This window comes from Balaenoptera physalus, assembly GCF_965194825.1.
Source record: "Balaenoptera physalus genome assembly, chromosome: 2".
Lineage (NCBI taxonomy): Eukaryota > Metazoa > Chordata > Mammalia > Artiodactyla > Balaenopteridae > Balaenoptera > Balaenoptera physalus.
The window spans coordinates 100,689,838-100,708,682 of record NC_138883.1 but is presented as its reverse complement, the minus strand read 5'-3'; the positions used below and the strand labels follow the sequence as shown (position 1 = coordinate 100,708,682).

Below are 18,845 nucleotides of genomic sequence, written 5' to 3'. Positions count from 1 at the left end.
ACTATAATAATTGGAAAGAAAAACATTTTCTAAGACTGGCTACTCACCTATTCAACCTAGAGCGAAGCACTGAGTATGCTCATAGGCTGAAGGGAACAGAGTCTCAAATGAAGCCTTAAGGTGTGGGATTAAGAACACAGATAAGGGATAGGGCCCCTGACACTGAAGGTAAGAAGTGAAGCTGGGTTATCACGTTGGTGAGAAAGGCAGGAAATTTCTTGTTGAAGTAAAGGGATAAAACTGAGAGAGTTGGGAAGGAACTGTGTAAAGAGCTTGGGAAGACTGATGAGGCTCTTCTATAATTATTGAGGGGGATGAGAGAGGGAGAAGATCAAACAAAAGTAAAATAATTTTCAGTATCTTGGTTGCCAATGAAGTGTTGGGCAAATGTTTATTACTAAAATTTCTGATGTGTGCCTTTGTTATTAATATTGTTCTGGAATTGCATGTCAAGTGATTAGCAAAGAAAAATAAATGCAAGTATCAGATAAAAGGAAAACACATGTATTCACAGATTATAACTAGACAAACTGATTCTAAAGTTAAAAAAGAAAAAAAAAAACTTTAAGGAATAGCTAGAGAAACAAGGAATAAGAAGGCCAGGGAAGGAAGAGGAGGACTGCTGGTAAACCCAGTTATTTAAAAAATTACAGTAATTTAAACATTTTGGAACTGGCACATAAATAGATAAATCAGTTGAACAAAGTAGATACACCCATGGAAAAGTGATACTTTGAATTAGTGGAGGAAGCAATGCCCTTATTCAACCTATGGTACTGGGGGAAAAAAAAACCACACTGGAATCCTATGTTATTATTTATACTTAAGCAAATTCCAGATTAGTTGAAAATTCAAATGTGAAAAATGATACTATAAAAATAATAGAGAAAAATCTTTGAAAAACAATTTTGAAGAGGGAAATGCAGTTTCAAGCAAAACACCAAATCCAAAACCACAGAAGAAAAGATTAATTTGGATACATACAAATAAGACATTTCTGCACAGAGAAATGCTATAAGCAATATTTAAAATACTGATAAATTGGGAAACAATTTCTGAAAGTTAGAGCAAAGCTCTAACTTTCTTAATATGTAAAATGCTGTTAAAAATCAACAGTAGAAAACTGTGTGAAGGACATAAACAGGCAATTCACAGAAAAAAATAGATTTCAAACATTTGTAAAGATTCCTAACTCCATTCATAATCAAATAAATGTCAGTTAAAATAATAATAAAAAATTTTAAATCTCAGATTGGCAAAGATCACCTTCGACAAAGACGTCGTGAAATAGGCATCTTATTTGTTCTTGTTGAGTGTTAATTGGTAAAACCTTTCGGAAGGCATTTAGTATTATCTACCAAATTTTAAAAGTGTTATAGGCCCAGCAACTCTATACCAATAAACTCTCTTTTGAAAAACAAAAATTAGTAAGGATGCTTATTATTAGTGAGGATGCTTATTATCTCCTAAAGATAGGAGACAAGATACGAAACAAATGTCCATCCACAGGCGACCAATTAAGATGATACCCTCCTACAATTGCGTTTATGTAACTATGGAAGAGAATGGGAAGTATTCACTGATAATAAAATGTGTATTGGATGCTTAATTACGTGCCAGGAACTGTTCTAGGTACTGGGAGTATAGCTGTAAACGCAACGACAAAAATCCCTGCCCTCATGGAGCTCACATCCCATTGAGGGGAGGCAGATGACAGCAAGATGCAGAAAAGGGTGAACAGGATGCTCATCAGTGTTATCAAGAGGGAGTGGAGACACGTACACGCAAATGCTTGTCTATGCACAGAAAACCTCTGGTAGGTAATAAAAGGAAGTGACTGCTACTGGAGAGGAGGACTGGAGGTCTGGGGAGAGAACCTTAGTTTCCCGTGAAAAAAAAAAATTTTTTTTTTTAACCACATATGTATATTAATTAAAAAGCGCGGGGGTGGGGGAGTAAAGGTGGAGAACACCACTACAAGTCTTTAAAACAATGCCGGTTAAGTCCTCCGAGCCTGAGGTTCAGCTGCTTCGGTTGCAGCGCGGGGCAGCAAGTTCCCGCCGCGGACATCAGGCAAGTCGGCTTGGGACCGGAATCACGGGCGGGGCTCGGGCCGCAGAGAAATGAGTTCCTCGAGACGAGCCACGTGTGGAGAGCCGTCTGGGGAAAAGCACAAACCAGAAACAAGATATACAAGACGTGAGTAAATGCTGACGTTATACGACACGGTAGGGAGGAAAACCAGGGGCTCGGACAGCCAGTTCAGTAGTCTGCGTAGAAACTCGCACTTCACCAGAGGGCGGCCGCACTCTGCGCCTGCGCCAAACGGCAGCGCTTTTGCCGGCGCGCCCACGGGGTGGCGCCGTCACGTCCGGCTAGCTTTCCAGGGGCCCGAAAGAGCGAAGGAACACCGCCTTTTCCGGGGGGAGAACTAGAAAGAGAATCACTTCCCGTGGCGGGGCTACGTCACTTCCTCTTAAGTGCGGCGGTTGGCCGGGGCGTCCCCACGAGCGTTCAACATGCGGATTGAGAAGTGTTACTTCTGTTCGGGGCCTATTTACCCAGGCCACGGCATGATGTTCGTTCGCAACGATTGCAAGGTGAGACGGTCCGCTGCGCTCCCGCCGGGCTGAAGCCGCGCCCGCTCGGCGCGGAGTTCCTCTGCGCCTGCGTGGCGTTTGGTCTAGGATTTCGGCACCTGGGGCTGGTTTTGCTAACGACTCCGACCTCGACCTCCCGCTTGGGGAAGTTTCTCCTGCCGGCGTCGCGACCGGAGCTGGTCACTAGGCCGCCCTTGGGCGAGGCTGGCTGCGATGAGGTTGAGGAGCGATTCCAGCCAGCGCCGACGGGGAAGCTGGGAGTCTGTTTGCCCACTTTTGCACATGGGCCACGTTCTTCAGTTCGGTAAACTTTGTTGAACGCATGCCGGGTCAGGCATCATTGCTGAGGCCCGCGTCTGTACAGATGAATAAGATTTGGGGTCGGCTGTAGTCTGTAGAGGTTGATAGAAATGTTGCATATGGCTTAATAGTACAGTTATGTATTATGAAGCTGTTGGAGGTGTTTTGGAGAGGGTCGTCTGTAGAAAGGCACAGAAAGGAAGTGACATTTATCCTGGATCTTGCGTTTTGCTTAAGAACGTGAGGAGAAGGCAGTCTAGGTGAAAGGAAAACGAACACTTTGAGCAAAGGCACAGAGGGGAGCAGTTACTTCTCTGTTTAAGGAAGTAACGGATAGCAGATGGTGATAGAGGCTTGGGTTGGGGTAAGGCTATAAATACAAGTATAAGTCTATATAAAAAAGGTGCCTTTGTAAGCATAAGATATAAACATAAAGATACAGATTTTCCTCGACTTTCGATGGCGTTGCTTCTGGATAAACCTATTGCAAGTGAAGATGCAAAACCTAACCTACTGAATATCATATATAGCCTAGCCTTCCTTAAACATGCTCAGAACACTGAACGTTAGCGTATAGTTGGGCAAAATCATCTAAAACAAAGCCTATTTTATAATAAAGTGTTGAATATCTCATGTAATTTATTAAATACTCTACTGAAATAGAGAAACAGAATGATTGTAAGTGTATTGGGTTGTTCACCCTGGGGACCTGATGGCTGACTGGGAGCTTTGGTTCGCTGCCACTGCCCAGCATCAGAGAGAGTTGTACCGCATTGCTAGCGGGGAAAGATCGAAATTTGAAGTACGGTTTCCACTGAATGTGTATCACTTTTTCATCAACGTGAAGTCGAACAATCATAAGTTGGGGACCGTCTGTATAAGGCCTCTTTGTGAAAGACTTTATAAATGATACATGAATTTGCCTTTCATACCGGAATGGATCTCATTCCTCTGTTTAACACATTGTTTCTCAGAATTTGACCTCTCTTGTATTTGCTTCTGAATCACTGGACACTTGTAGAAAATACTGATTCCTGGTTTCCACCAGATCTATTGAATTGGAATCTCTGGGTAGAGAGGAAGAGGAGCTAGGAATCTTTATTCAGTGAGTTGATTTTGACATACTAAAGAACTACAGTTCCTACTTCATCACCTTATATCTGTATTCTACATGAAAGATATTGACCTCACTAAATTAGGAGTAAGGGGTCTTGCCAAAGTGTGGGACCAAAGCTATGTTTGGAAACTTGAAAGAGCATGTAAAAGATTTTTAATTCCTGCTCTCAGGAACATGACAAAGAATTTGTGGCAATGAATGAAATGATTGTCAGGTTGGGGTGTAATTCACAGTGGGCATTATGGCTTTGTGGATGATTTGGTCATCATGACTATGATTTTTGTCCATCAGTGTTTGTCAGCTGGGTATGGGAATTAGAAAGGATGGTGGGAGCTATCTAGAGTTGGATGTTGATCTGGCAGACACAGTGGAAGTTCAAGTTGATGAGGAAGTCTATATTGTTAGCAAGGATAGTGTTGAATTAGCTGGGAGCTAGCTTGCTGTAGGGAAGACCAGTGTATCCAGAACAGAGTTGATTGGGGAAGTAAGAAGTAGAAGCCCTGAAGCACTAATGAAGAACAGGTACCTCATTTTTTTCTTTGTTGATGATTCCGAAATCTTTATCTCCTTAGTTACAGGTCTGAATTTTCTGCTTGACAGGGAAATCCTGTTTGTACCTAACAGTGAGCCTGCTGAAAGAGTGTTCCTTATTACCTCAGATCTTTTTGCTCTCTGAATTAATACTGTCATCCACCTAGACAGTTCTGCTAGAAACTGAGAGTCATCTTTGAATCTTTCGCCGTTTATATCTAGCTATAGGTTCTGTCCATTCTGCCTTTGCGAAGGAGAGTGGTGTCTTAGCTTTCTTTCTGCGCACCTGCCCTCGTTCCAGATTAGGCACTTGTCACTTTTGTAGCCTCCTAACTAGTCTTTCTGCATTTATGCTCTTAGCTTTTGGGACCATCTTTCGTAGAAACCTCCCCTCTTATGCTTCTCAGGTAGTTTCTTAAGAGTAGAATTAGTGTATTACTGCTCCATATTTTCATAGTTTGCAAACAGGAAAAATATACATACTCTTAAGGTGTGCTTAGTAAATGTTTTTGAATTAGTGGCATAAGAAGGTGTTGAAGAACTTTGAGGCTCAGAGGGATCATTTGTGTGCATGTTGAAGACTGAGGATGATGCCAGAGGACTAGATTAAAAGGGAAATTTGAGTCTATGAAGCTTTGTCTCACACATAATCGTTTACCACCTACCCCACCATAGATTTAACCACTTCCTTAATGTGTACTTGCATATTACTTTATACTTGATTATTGTGTATAGCTATATCCCATTGTTTATATCCTAGTCCGTTCTTTATCTCTCTTGTTTGCAAGATGAGATTTTACCACATTGCTAGACTAAGCTTCTCAAGGTAGGGCGTCATGTTTTAATTGTTCTTGTATTTCTTGCATCTAGTACAACATCCAGCACATAGTAGCTGCTCCTTACTTGGCTATTGAATCCCCATCCCATCTCAATGACTCCAGTCTCTTCAGATAATTCATTGTGCTTTTCAGGTGACGTCTGTTAGATATGGAGTTCAAGTAGACTTGCCTGTAACTTCCCATTGGCTCTCTTTGGAACCGAGGAGACCTGGGACAAGTTCAGGCCTCTCATTAGGTATATCTCAGAAATGGGGATTTGTTTAGGAGTTATCTAGTAGGTATTAAACATTGAAGGCTTTTACTTAAAAAAGGTAATAGTACTTTGGCTGAAAATACTCAAAGAAATTTTACCAATAATGATTTTATAGTGAGTTATTCCAGAAGACTACAATAGTTCTACTTTCTAGTTGGTTTGAAATTAATTCAAGGATGTAGACGTGCTTTTACTCAAGTCTCCCAGGAGAGGGCTCTCCATGAGGTCAGGGCTTAGATCAGATTGATCTAGTATTGACCATTTCTAAGAAAACTATGTCCTAGTGTGTTTAGTGACCTATTTGAAGGTCTCCATAGAACAAAGTGTATATAAAATGAAAAGTATTTTGGTTTGTGATATATGCGTGTGTGTGTGTGTGTGTGTGTGTGTGTGTGTATGTTAGCTTGAAATGGTGATACCTTATTTTGACCTTTTTTTTTAATGGGTCACATATTCTAGGTATGATAATTCAACTTAATTTTCTTTGCCAAGATCTACAAACTCAATTACTTTTTCTCTTCAGATTTCCTCTAGTAATACACACAAATTTCAATGTGTTCTAAGACAAAGTAACAAAATGATGCATTTTAGACTTATAAAATGATTCCCAATAAGCCATTTCAGGAGCATGTTGAATCATCATTAAATTGTAAACACTATTAAAGGATCACATCTTTTGGGATGAAAGTGAAGAATTAAAGTAGTGAAGAATCTTCCTAGTAGATCTCTGAATAAATACTTTAGAAAACAAATCTATAGCCAGTTTTAGTTGCTTTTTTGAAATTATTTTTTGCAACGGTGGAAAGAACCAAAGGAAGTTTCAGAATGGTTGTTTGAAACTTTTAACCCCCTGCCCGCTTTGAGGTATTTAGGAAGTGAATTTTGAGAATTATTCTGAATTGCAAAGAGATTTAAATAAATGACTTTCCTTAAAACTGTTCCCTTAATTCAAGATCATTTGTAAGGTTTTACTATTATTCTATAGAAATGGTTGTTTTTAACCATATTTTGGGGGCCCTCAATCTTTAGTTGTGATGATGTTTATTAGTCAAAAAATAGTCCAATTTCCATTTTATGTGATATTTCTCACACATTTCTAAATGGTGTTGTGAGTAAGTAGAAGCAGTTGTGAGTGAGAACCATTGTTATTTCTCAGTCCTTATAGTATATTTTGTCTGGTAGGATAACATCCTATGGTATAAAATTTTTTAATATTGACTTTTCACTATTTTAACACTTTTCTTGTAGGTGTTCAGATTCTGTAAATCCAAGTGTCATAAAAACTTCAAAAAGAAGCGCAATCCTCGCAAGGTCAGGTGGACTAAAGCATTCCGGAAAGCAGCTGGTAAAGAGCTCACAGTGGTGAGTACGGTTAGCTCTCAGTATAGTTTTTACAGTTTCCAAATTTTAAGTTTTGGGTGGGAGATGTGATTTAATTAACTCTAACAAGGCTTCCTATAGAATGGTTAATGAGTGACTTATTTGCATTTGGGTTTGGTAATCTCATTCTCACATGATCCCCAAAACCATAAATCTGTAGAATTCTGAAAAGGAAAAAAATTCCTAATCTAGTTTGTAGAAGTGATTTTTCTTATTCTCGAAAAAGTATTTTTAGCTCTTGCAACAAGGGGAGAATTATTTAGATGGATTGAAGTTGGAAATTGCTACTTAGGGATTTTGAAAGGAGGTTAAGAGATTAAAAGGTTTTTGACTAGCAGTGAGGGCTCAGATGAGGTTTGTAATGGACTCATTTATCAGTTTCTTGATTTCTTTAGCAAGACTCTGTGTCTGAGAGCAGAGAGCTTAGTTCATAATGGCAGTGTAAGGAGGAATAGTGAGGAATCAGGGGTGAGGGAGTTCCATGAGGCGAGCCCCCACCATCATATTGCTGTTAACTGAGTTGGTGTGAGGACCTGGTGAAGCTTATCTGCACTCGAGCCTTAAAAAGGGATGAGGGGCAGCTGCTGCACAGGCTACCTTTGAGGGAGGGAGAGCTTTCAACTGTCCCCTCCCGCCAGACTTCCTCTTCCCCCAAACCCATGACTCTTTCCCACCTCGCCACTCCTTAAAGGCAGTATCTAAGTAGTTGCTACAAAGCCCTTTGCTGTCTGTCTCAACACCTGAGGTTCTTCAGTGAACATAAAGAATATTTTTTGACAACATGTAAGGCCAAATCATAATTGTCACAAAAGTAATTTTTACTATGGACAAATAGATATGTAGCGTCTCAAATACAGGTGGCAACTGTATGAGTGAAGAAAGGATGCCGGGTCGTAGTCATTTGCTGGTGACCACTTACCTTGTCATGGCTGAGGTTACTGTGATCTGAACAGAGGCATGGGTATATAAATGAAATAGCGAAGTGCAGAGTTAATGCTGTTCCATATGCCTGAGTCTGATAGATTTGAAAACTAAGAAATATCTGTAGTTTTTCCAAAATTATTTTGCATGTTTTGAGATAAATAGGATTGTTAATTGTCAAAATACCAACTACATTTGGAGGGGACTAAAGAATTTCAGGGTGAAGCTTACGTCATGCAGAGTAGTACTACATTATTTGAAGATATGTAGTTTCAACTCTGTGCTGTAACACAAAGGTTTATAGGTATTGAAATATATAAACATGCTAGGTATTTTTGTTGAACCCTTTGCAGTTCTCAGTGTTTGACTCTTTTTGATCTATGGGAAAAGGCAATTTCATATGGCTCAATCTAATATAAAGTTTTCTGGCTGTGAGTCTCATCTAGGAACAGGAAATTAGGGAAGCTTTTTTAGTTTGTTTATGATCCCCATGATTGTTATAGGCCCCTCTGAGGGATGGGGGTGATCCTCTCCTCTCCCCTCCCTTTGAGAATCACTCATACGTAGAGAGACATTTTCAGTAGGGCTGTCTTGTACATCGTGGTGTTTAAAGGAGAAAAAGTTTGAAAACTTGTATTCTCTGGGATCGCCCCGGGGGAAATCTTAATATGTGCCCGTAGCTTGAAACACTTAGAACTTTTGTGAAAAGGAGAAAAAGTTTTAAGAAATGCTTCCTTTCTACCTCTCTTAAAACCATATTTCTCCTCTTCTTACAGGATAATTCATTTGAATTTGAAAAACGTAGAAATGAACCTGTCAGATACCAGCGAGAGCTATGGAATAAAACCAGTAAGTAACAAGGACTACCGGGAATTTTCAGGAGACACTGGTTTGGGATATTACCATAACTTTAATATCAGTTGGTTGTTTAAATATTAAATTTCTTCTTTTAATCAGTTAGCTTTTATACTTTTATCCTAATTTTAATGGCTCTGTTGTATTTGTGGGGTTTTTTAATAAGCTATCCCAAATCCTTTTCAGAATTGGCTGATGTATCCATTATAAAAATGACATAATTATTAAATTTGATATTATTTGAAGTGCCTACACAGAAATATAAAAACATTCAAATATCTGGGGAAAAAAATAGAGATGTAGAATACTTTTGGGGGATGAGTGTGGCATAGTTAAAATATACAAAAACCTAACACACTTTACAAGTTTAGATAATTTGGTTTAAGGATATAAATATTGTTTTCTGTATACCTAATAAAACGTAGTGATTCTGTAAAGTTAAAAAGTACAGCATGTAAGGTGATAATTACAGATTTTCTAAGAGAACTTCTAAGTGCTTGACTTGGGGAAAAAGTGAAGCTATAGGCTACTGAAACTGAAAGCAGTAATGTTTAATTCTTACCTACCTACCTACCTATCTCTCTGTTTTGTTTACTTATTTAAGTAAGCAGAGGCTTAATTTAAAAAAAGTCTCATATGTAGTAAAACGTAGCTCCTTAAGCTAGCTGGTAGATTCCACCGTGTCTCTACGTGTGTTTGAGGCCCTTGGCCCGGCCTTTTCTCCTTCCCCCGTGCCTGCTTATGCAGCCTTTAGACATTTCTAGTCTGGGGTGTGGAGGTGATGTAGTTTGTTAACTACAAGTCTCTAAGACTTAGAATTCTACCAACTTTATTGGTCTCTAATGGATTATTGGCAGGGCATACTTTTCAACACCTTTTCACCAGTTAGTCACAAGACTTCAGAGGAAGAGTTGGAAAGTTATGGGCCTTTGTAGTAGCATTTGACACCCTCTAAAGCCTTGTTATCTTCCTGAACTGTGTGGAAAAATCAGAGTCCCATTTGGGAATTGCCTAAGTATTCTGCCCCTTGGTGTGCTTGTTTATTTGGTTTTTTTCTCTTTTTAAAAAATAAGGTCTTTCCCTTCTGTTTTGTAATTAGAGGAGGAGTTAATTTCTGATTAGCAGTTGGTTTTATTGGGTTTATTTAGTAAGGAAATAACACTGATTCAAACTCAAGGATTTCTAAAGAGATTAATAGGATTTTTAAAATTGAGATTATAATTGATATATATTAGTTTCAGGTGCACAGCACAATGATTTGATATTTGTATGTATTGTGAAATGATCACCAAAATAAGTCTGGTTAACATCTACACCATACATAGCTAATTTTCATAGGATTATTAAATTGATTCCTAAAGGTACTCTTGGCAGGGACATTATTGGAAGATCCTAAAGCATTTCTGGACCCCACTGAGTTTTATTTCACTTTGGCCTTTGTTTTCTTTTTTGTTACTACTTGAAGATAGCAGCTCCAGACCATTTTTACCTATAACTACTTTTATTTGGTGGGTATTCAGCTTGATATGGAAACTGAGGTACATATTTTAGTCATCTGTGGATCTTCAGTTACTAAGATCCTCTGTGCTGGTATCATGATGTTTATGTTGTTCCTGAGAAATACTGTGTGCTCTCTAAGATGTTGTATCCTTTACCAATAACCACTGACTCTAGCATACAAAGATGAACAGGGCATACACAGTCCCTGATCTCTGTGCATTTTACTGAGTACTCTATTTTATTGTTTCTTTTAGACAGTAATTGGTTCAGGTATTATCACAGAGTCTCATTCATTTGCCCCACTCAGATCCACAGACTACACTTTAAGAATCTGGATTGGGAATTGTGCTATTTAGTATGGTAGCCACTAGCCACAGGGGCTACTTAGCAATTAAAATGTGACTAGCCTGAATTGAGATGTTCTGTAAATATAAAATACATGCTGGATTTTGAATACTTAGTATGAAAACAAGCATAAAATATCTCAGTAATAATTTTTTATATTAATTACCTGTTGAAATGACAGTATTTTGGATATGTTGGGTTAAACAAAATGTATCTTAAATTTCAAACTGTTCCTTTTTACTTTTTAAAAAAAATGTGGCTACTAGAAAATTTAGAATTACATATGTGATTTATCTTGTATTGGACAGTGTGGATACAGATTCTAGAGCAGTTGGACTAAACTCCCTTATAGCCCAGGCTCCTCTACACATTTTCTGAAACAGTTGGATTTTAGTGGTTAAGAATGTGGCAAATTGATTGACTGGTTCATTTTACCAGTATTCATCATGTGCAGATCATATCCTAGGCACTTGAAGAAAAAGTGGCTTTTATGACCAGGAAGGTAGTGTCTATTTACGGAGATGACAAGCTAAGAATGGGATTAATTGCCATTAATCCAAGTTCTCTGTGGAATAAAATTTGAAAAGTGTTGGACTGGTTTCAAGTACAAGGAAAATTTAGTAGTAGTAAAGGCTTTTGCAAAATAAAAGTTAGAGAAATGATACGTGGGAAAGAGTCAACAGTGATATCAGCCAAGGGTACATACCTTTGTCAGCTATTTTAGTAGGAATTGTTTTTTAATAGGAATTGTTTTTGCAGTGAGTTTTTGTTTAGTTTAATCCACTTCTAAGTCACAGTAAAGTAGTGATTGTTAAAGCTCCTGTTGGTTAGAATCATCCTGCTTGAATGTACATAAATCTGTTATTAACGTTTATGAATTTTTTTGTAGTTGATGCAATGAAGAGAGTTGAAGAGATCAAACAGAAACGCCAGGCTAAATTTATAATGAACAGGTATGAATATTTTAAAATATCTTTATTTTCATGTAACTTCAGACTTTCAAAAACTGGCAAGATAGTATAAAAAAGTCTTGTATATTCTGTTAGCATTTTGCCAAATTTACTTTAACTCTGTGCGTAATAAGTTGAAGACATGATGCCTTTTCCTCCTAAGTATGCTTAATATATATATATATATATATATATCTCCTAAAAATAGTATGTTCTTTTTCTCTGGGTTTTTAAAATTGAGGTATAATTGACACACAACAGTTTCAGGTGTACAGAATAAGAACATGCTCTTAATAACCACAGTATAGTTAAATCAGAAAATTAACACTGATAAAATACTATAGACCTTACTAGATTTACCTGTTGTTCCAATAAATGTCCTTCATAGCAGCAGAAAATCCTGGATCATGCATTGCATTTAGTGGTCATATCTCCTCAAGCTCCTTTAATCCAGACAGTTTCTCACCTTTGTCTTAGATGACATTGGCATGTTTGAAGAGTACAGGTCAGTTATTTCATAGAATGTTCCCCGGTTTTTGGTTGATGTTTTCTTCGTGATTAGATTCAGGTCCCTTTGGCCAGAACATCATAGAAGTGTGTCCCCCTTAAGCACCCCAGCAGAGGCACCTGTTGTCCCTTACTGGTGATATTAACTTTCATTGCTTGGTTAAAGTAGTGTCTGCCAGTTTTCTCCACTGGAAAGTTACTGTTTTTCCCCCTTTTTAATCAGTACATATCTTGAGGGAGACACATTGAGACTCAGCAAAGAGGCTGTTACTCCTCAAACTGATACCTACTGGTTTTCACATCCATTAGAGTTCTGCCTGAATCTTTTACTACTGTGATTGTTGCCAAATGGTGATTTTCCTGATTTCATCATTTCTTCTCCGTTTATTAGTTGACCTTCTTATCTAAGAAAGAGCATTTTCCTTTTTCCCCAGTTCCAAAATTTATTCTTTTATTCATTTATTCACATCATATCTGTGTGTATTCATTAATTCTTATTGTATTCAGTGAGTTATAATTCTTTGTCATTATTTTGATGTTCTAAGTACCCCAAGTTGGCCAGTGAGAATTCCTTGAGGCAGGCTGTGTGTCATTGTGACAGTTCCTCACCATTCTTTGAGTCCTTTCTTGCTTTATGGCTAATGAGCTTTTCCCTGCCCCAGCTTGGAATTGACTGTTTCTTTAGAAAGGGCATCGCTTTTGATCTAGTCACCATAGAAGTCATAGAAAAGCATGCATCAACAGCTTTCTGGCTTAAAAATTTTTTTTTTTTAAAGCATTACAAAAAAGGACCCAAATGCTTGAGAACTAGTGTGTTAGCTTTTTTTGTTGAATGTCTTGTGTTTTGTGCTCTTGTAATTACTGAATGATTTAAAAAATTAGCTAACACAGAGACTACAAATCTTTCTCCTCAAATAGAGAACACAGACACTTTAATAATTAGAGATTCTTACTCTGTGTAATCTCTGAGACTTGTTAATTCTTTGTTTCAATCACATCCCTTCATGCACTGAGCAAATATCTTTTCAACCCCTGTTTTATTCCCGACTGGGTGCTAGGAATACAGTGAATGAACAAATTGGGAGTGCGGGAATCATGTTTAAGCTGATTAGGAACAAGAAATGAATTGTGTTCCCATTGCTCATTTGTGTGGCTAACGTAATACAATTTTTAAAAATTAGGAATTAATGTCTTTTAAAGAGGTTTTAATAACTGAAATTTTGGCCTTAATGTGTTTGATCCTAGGTTGAAGAAAAATAAAGAACTACAGAAAGTTCAGGACATTAAAGAAGTGAAGCAAAACATCCATCTTATCCGGGCGCCTCTTGCAGGTAAGCACTGCATCGTGCAGGGTTCTCTGCCTTAAGTAGAGAAAGGAAGAATCTGGATCGTTGTGGTCCATGTGATTGGGCGCCAACCAACGTTTTAAGGTTGAATCTTTTCATGTAAATGTTCTCCCTCATTTATGATATGACTATTTATAAAAGTAATTTATTCAGTGTGCTTCCCAGTTCCAGTCGATTTATTGCATATGGTGTTTCTTTTCTCCCTTCATAAAATCCTAGCTTCCACAAAATCCAAGTTAATCAAAACATTTGAGTAATAATTTAATAGATGATTTTGCCTCATACCTGTTTTGATTAAAGGATAATATTTTATATTAGTAGCTCTCAAACTTCATTTGGTGTGGGAGTTACTTGGGGGACTTAGTATGTAAACATAGAGGTCCAAGCCCCTTGAGTTTGGACCTCTGTTCTTTAGTAGCTCTCCAGGTGAGTCTGATACTTCAGTTTGAGAACTACAGTTTTGTATTAAAAACCCTCCTTGTGCTTATGTAACTTACAGTTAGGCACTCACTTGGGCAGTTGCTTGTGTGCATAATTTCTTTTGTGAGATGCTAGGAAACCACTTTTTACTCAGCTGGTGCCAAGTACAATCTGTTAAAAGGAGAGAAATTTTGGTGAGATTTAGCTATGCCTAAACCTTAGTAAAGTCAAATCCTATAACCACATATTGGGTAGATTTATGCAGAAGTCCTAGCTAGATTGTTTTTGTACCAAATTTTAAAAACATAGACAAAATTCTGGAGCATTGTTTTACATATAGATGACATGGACTGACAGATACCCAGAAAACAATAGGAATGAACCATTGTTATCTAAGTTTTTAGGTAACCCTCTGAGGTAGGTAGTACAGTGTTAAGAGCAGAGACCCTGGTTCAAGGTGGCCAGGGTTCACATCCCAGCTCTTTGTCAAGAGTTTAATTAATTTCTTTCTTTCCCTTTTTTTTTTTTTTTAAAATAAAGGCAAAGGAAAGCAGCTGGAAGACAGAATGGTACAGAAATTACAACAGGATGTGGACATGGAAGATGTTTCTTAGAACTCTTACTGTCTGTAACCATTTCTATAAGTGCATCTGGAAATCTCTTTTGGAGACATAGAACTTGTAAATTATTGATTTTTTTTTCATATAAGGTCACTCATATGAAAGGGGATTAAAGTACTTCCTTCCTACATTGCTGTCTGCAGAACAGCAGATACAGATGCTAGATTGCATCTCAATGTTAAGCCTTCACTGAGAAATACACTTTTATAAGTCATGAAAATTATGCTTGTAAATACAGAAGTGAATTGTGGACATAAAATGGTCATGCCATTTGGTTAATGGCACTAGGCAGCATTTATGTAATAATTAATGAAAAATTCATGACGAGTAATATATAAAATAAAATTTTCATTGCAGTAAAATATTCCTTTTCTAGAAGGGATACAGCAAGGAACTAACAATCTGTATGATAATTAGCCTCTGGTAATTTCTTTTGATTTTAGTACTTCTGGTTTTGGGTTATTAGCTTCTTAGAAGAACATAACGGTCTAATATATTGAAGCCTAATTATGTTGGACCGTTTTGACCTGGTTTTAACTATTATGATTGATAGGCATTTGTGGATGTTGGGGGTGAGTTGAATAGTCTGTTCCTGAAATGGCACTATATAACTTCTACTTTGGAGAATACTCACTTCTACTTTGGAGAATACTCACTTCTAAGTTGAGATTCCTAGTAGAATAAGCTTTATTTTTCTAGGAGTCCAGTACCTATTAAAATTTTTTGTGTGGTTTTCTTTTTAAAAACTCCTTAATTGGTTGTGGAAAATTGGACGTATGGGTAGCACATTATAGATTATTTGCACATAAAATTGTTTCTGAAGTAAGTGCCTACGTATTTATTATTTAAAAGTACTAAACAAAAGGTATGAAGTTTGCTCACACATACTAAGAAGTAGGAGATACATTTAAAGAGAAATGTATACTTTATACTTCATGTTTTCTTATTTTTACGTTACTTATGAGTAAGTATGTTAAGAGTATTAAGTAACTCAGTTTTTTTTTTCCCTTAGGACAAAATTTAGAATAAATTACAAGTTTTAAAGTTATATAATTATATAGTAATGGCTAAATTTTTATTTTAGTATTAGATAGTAAAAAAGTAGACTGATCACTGGACCAGGTGTTAGAAGACCTGAATCCAGCTTTGTTCTTATTGATAAAATAAAGCTCATTTGTAAACAACATTATTGATGCAACATTTAGGGGAAATATGTATGTAAAGACATTTGTAAAATTACTTGAAGTTTTCATCGCATTCTATATTCATGTTTGTTTTATAATATAAACTTGTTTAAAATTACATACTATTAAGAAACAAATTTCCTACTGTGCTAGTTAGGGAGCAGCTTAGCTACTGCTTTGAGATCATTAATTGGGGAAATTGAGCTGAAACAAAGAGCTGACATTGTGTCTCAGGTTTAACATTCAGGCAGTTCTCTTAGCTGTCAGGATTTCATATTATTGTGAGACGCCAGATAAGTATTTGGATGCAAATGCCATGATTTTATCCACCCACAGCTTTTTAAGCTTGGTTGGACCACTGAGGATGAGTTGTCCCTGTGAAGTTTGCCTGAGAGTGGCGTGGTACAATGCTTTCAGGCTACTGTTGTTGTAGCTTGTCTGGTTGAGACCTCTGCTGGGCAGTTGGCATAAACACAAAAGCGTAAATTGTCCAGACACTCACTACACAGAATATATTCTCTCATTGTTTAAGAACAGTATCAGGCTGGAAGTCATAGAATTTTTTTTAACATGTACCTCTTAAAAAACCTTGTAAGATTGCAGAAAAAAAATTCTTACATGAAAAAAAAACTCATTTCTTAAAAATGGAAACCCTAGGAAGATGTTTATCCTGTAGAAGAAAGTTTGAGAAGGACTAGCCTATTATCTCATGAAGTAGACAGCATTTTTCTAATTTTATAAATGGCCAAATCTCAGGTGTAAAATCTTGCCCCTTAATCACACGGAACAGAAGATGGAAGAGGCAGGGATTTGTGTTCTTACCAGTCTGTTTCCAGCGTTGCCCTGCGTTTATATGGAAGGGATTGATCTAGAGCCTCTCAGATCCCATCTTCACAAGTCCAGGTGTTTGCTGCAACACTCACTTGACTGTACTTTGATTTCTTCATCTGAAAAAAAAATGGAGACAATAATATGACTAACCTCAGGAGTTTTATGAGGATCTAATTAGTTAATAACATGTAAAATAGTCACTTCAAGTCCACCACTATAGTAAGGTACTGTTAAAATGTTAGCTATTAAGGTTGGTTGTGTGACCACACAAACTCAGTAACAGCAAAGGACTTTGACTTGGGAGAAGGATGGAAGGTCTTAGGGTTTGGGGCTAGCTGTGCTAAATTGAGTGCAGTATACTTAGTCTACAAAGTGATATGTATGGTTTAAAATGTTAATTTTAGCCTTTATGTCAGCTGGCAAGTTCAGTTATTAAAAGCATCTCATTCCACAAACATTCTCTGCTGTGAAGATTGGGAGGGGGAAATACGTTTCTGGTTCATCAACATTAGTTTAAAAAATGAATCATCGCCCGTAGTTTTAAGGGCTAATTTACGTGATATAAGGGAAGTTATTTTTTCCCTCTGTCCTTTAGCTTACATTTTAAATGGAGATCTGGAAAAAGACATCAGACTTTAATCACTCAATATAAATTCCAATATTGAATGAACACTACACCTTGTAAAAATTAACCTAGCAGCCTGAATTAAGAGTGTTGAAAAACTAAGGGGAAAAATATATAAAAAATCAGTTTCAAAGGCTATAGGAAGAATTTTCTAAGGTGTCTATTCTTTACTGATACATAGCAGAATGGAAAAGTTAACCCACATGGTTTACCCTGATGTGTTTATACTGAGTGTATCCATCAGCCTCCTGTTGATTGGAATCGTTTTTGTCTGTTGTTGAATTTCTTTCTAAAGGAGAAGTGACCTTTTTCTTATCTTTTCTGACATTCTGGATGTAACAATCTCTAGTTTCTGGTGCCATGGGGTGAGTCTCTAACTTAAGCTCTCCTGCTTGAACACTGTCCCTAGGTTTTGTATCTTAATTCAAGCTATCATGCAGGGGTTGGAGGTGATGTTTCTACCAACATGACCTTCCCTGGGGTACCAGTTATCTGAACTGATTCTCTAGGCTCCCATTGATTCTGTGTTTTCCCTTTGATCCTGCCAATAAATTCCTTTTGCCAGTGTTTGTAACCAAAATCTTGATTGATTGATAGACATCCCCATCCTCTCCAGCAAGTCCAGGCAACCCATTTCTGTCATAATCTATTAAGATTGCAGGGACTGTATCTTATCCCAGACATATATTAGGTACCTGGTGCATGGAAGGTGCTCAATAAATGTGACTGCATGTAGCCATTTGCTAGGTTTACTCCTCTTTATCTTTAAGATAGCCAGTAACTTGGAAGATATAAAGAATCAATTAGCAGAGAGATACTACATTAGGAAAGGAGGCAGCCTGCCTGTGACTTTAACATTAATCGTATCTGCACTGTTGAGAAGACTTGCTGAAGCACAGTGCTTGCCTTGGGTTGCAAAAAACTGATTTTGCTGCTTAGGTCTAACTGTCTAGTGGTGGTACACCAACCTCCACTTCTGGGTCTGGCTGGAGCATTCACAAGTCAAGAAATCCCAGGAAGAACAGCATGAGCCATGGTTTTGGCAGGTTTCTTCATGTTTTGTCTGGAACTTGCTTTGCTGGTGGAAGTAGAACTTTACTTCAGGAGCCACAGAGTCTAAAATAGAAATAAGGACAATTGGGAAGAATCTGTTAAAAGAGTACTGCTTCTCTAAAGGAATGTTAACCAACCAAAAAATACAGGAGACTGGTCCGTTAGCATTTTGAGGAACTCTTTGTTTTGGGAATGCCAGATTTTAAATACTTCATTTGTTTAATATATTCCAATAAAGTGTATATATGTTTGGTTTGGCACCAAGCCTTGGACTCTTAAGAGGAACACCAATGAACAGTATGCCATTCTAGTCGGTGAGTTACCTCACACTTTTCCAGTGTACATTTGATGATATTGTTACATATTAACTCTTCTGATAGGGAATGATGGAGGCAGCGAGCAAGTAGTTAAAGGCGGTCCAGCTGATCAAAAGGATTCCCCATCAAAAGCAAATGATACAACGTGCTTATACTGTGTTAAACTACAGTGTTGTCCACTGAGTTTCTCTTCAGTACTCTCAGATTCTTCATGCTGCCAAAACACCAGAGCTAGTAGCTTTTTGACTTTGTAGAGACAGTTTCCCCATTTCTAGAAGATAATATACAATGGAAATAAAAGTTCTGTAGGGGAAAATATCTAGGTCCTAACCTCTCAGTTCCTTTGATCAC

General features: G+C 37.5%; 1 protein-coding gene and 1 long non-coding RNA gene across 4 annotated transcripts in view; one reads left to right on the top strand and one right to left on the bottom strand.

The window, feature by feature from the left end:
* Positions 1–2,246: 2,246 nt before the first annotated feature.
* RSL24D1 (ribosomal L24 domain containing 1) lies at positions 2,247–18,437 on the top strand. The gene is made up of 6 exons (XM_082448213.1): positions 2,247–2,600; positions 6,889–7,002; positions 8,718–8,790; positions 11,531–11,594; positions 13,344–13,429; positions 14,405–18,437. The coding sequence occupies exons 1-6, from the start codon at positions 2,520–2,522 to the stop codon at positions 14,476–14,478; spliced, it is 492 nt and encodes a 163-aa protein (XP_082304339.1). The 5' UTR covers positions 2,247–2,519; the 3' UTR covers positions 14,479–18,437.
* Positions 18,151–18,845, bottom strand: part of LOC309654254 — a 52,133-nt gene continuing 51,438 nt past the window's right edge. For 2 of the 3 annotated variants that reach the window (XR_014260075.1, XR_014260076.1), the window contains one exon: positions 18,153–18,240. This is a non-coding gene — a long non-coding RNA (uncharacterized lncRNA). Of the gene's footprint in view, positions 18,241–18,845 lie in introns of all 3 variants that reach the window. The other variant, XR_014260074.1, reaches the window with a different exon arrangement.

Excerpts from the sequence above, each read along its gene's own strand:
- RSL24D1 (XM_082448213.1), top strand. The coding sequence starts at position 2,520 with ATGCGGATTGAGAAGTGTTACTTCTGTTCGGGGCCTATTTACCCAGGC. Across the intron at positions 2,601-6,888 it reads TCGTTCGCAACGATTGCAAG|GTGTTCAGATTCTGTAAATC; the intron begins GTGAGACGGTCC and ends CTTTTCTTGTAG. Across the intron at positions 11,595-13,343 it reads GCTAAATTTATAATGAACAG|GTTGAAGAAAAATAAAGAAC; the intron begins GTATGAATATTT and ends GTTTGATCCTAG.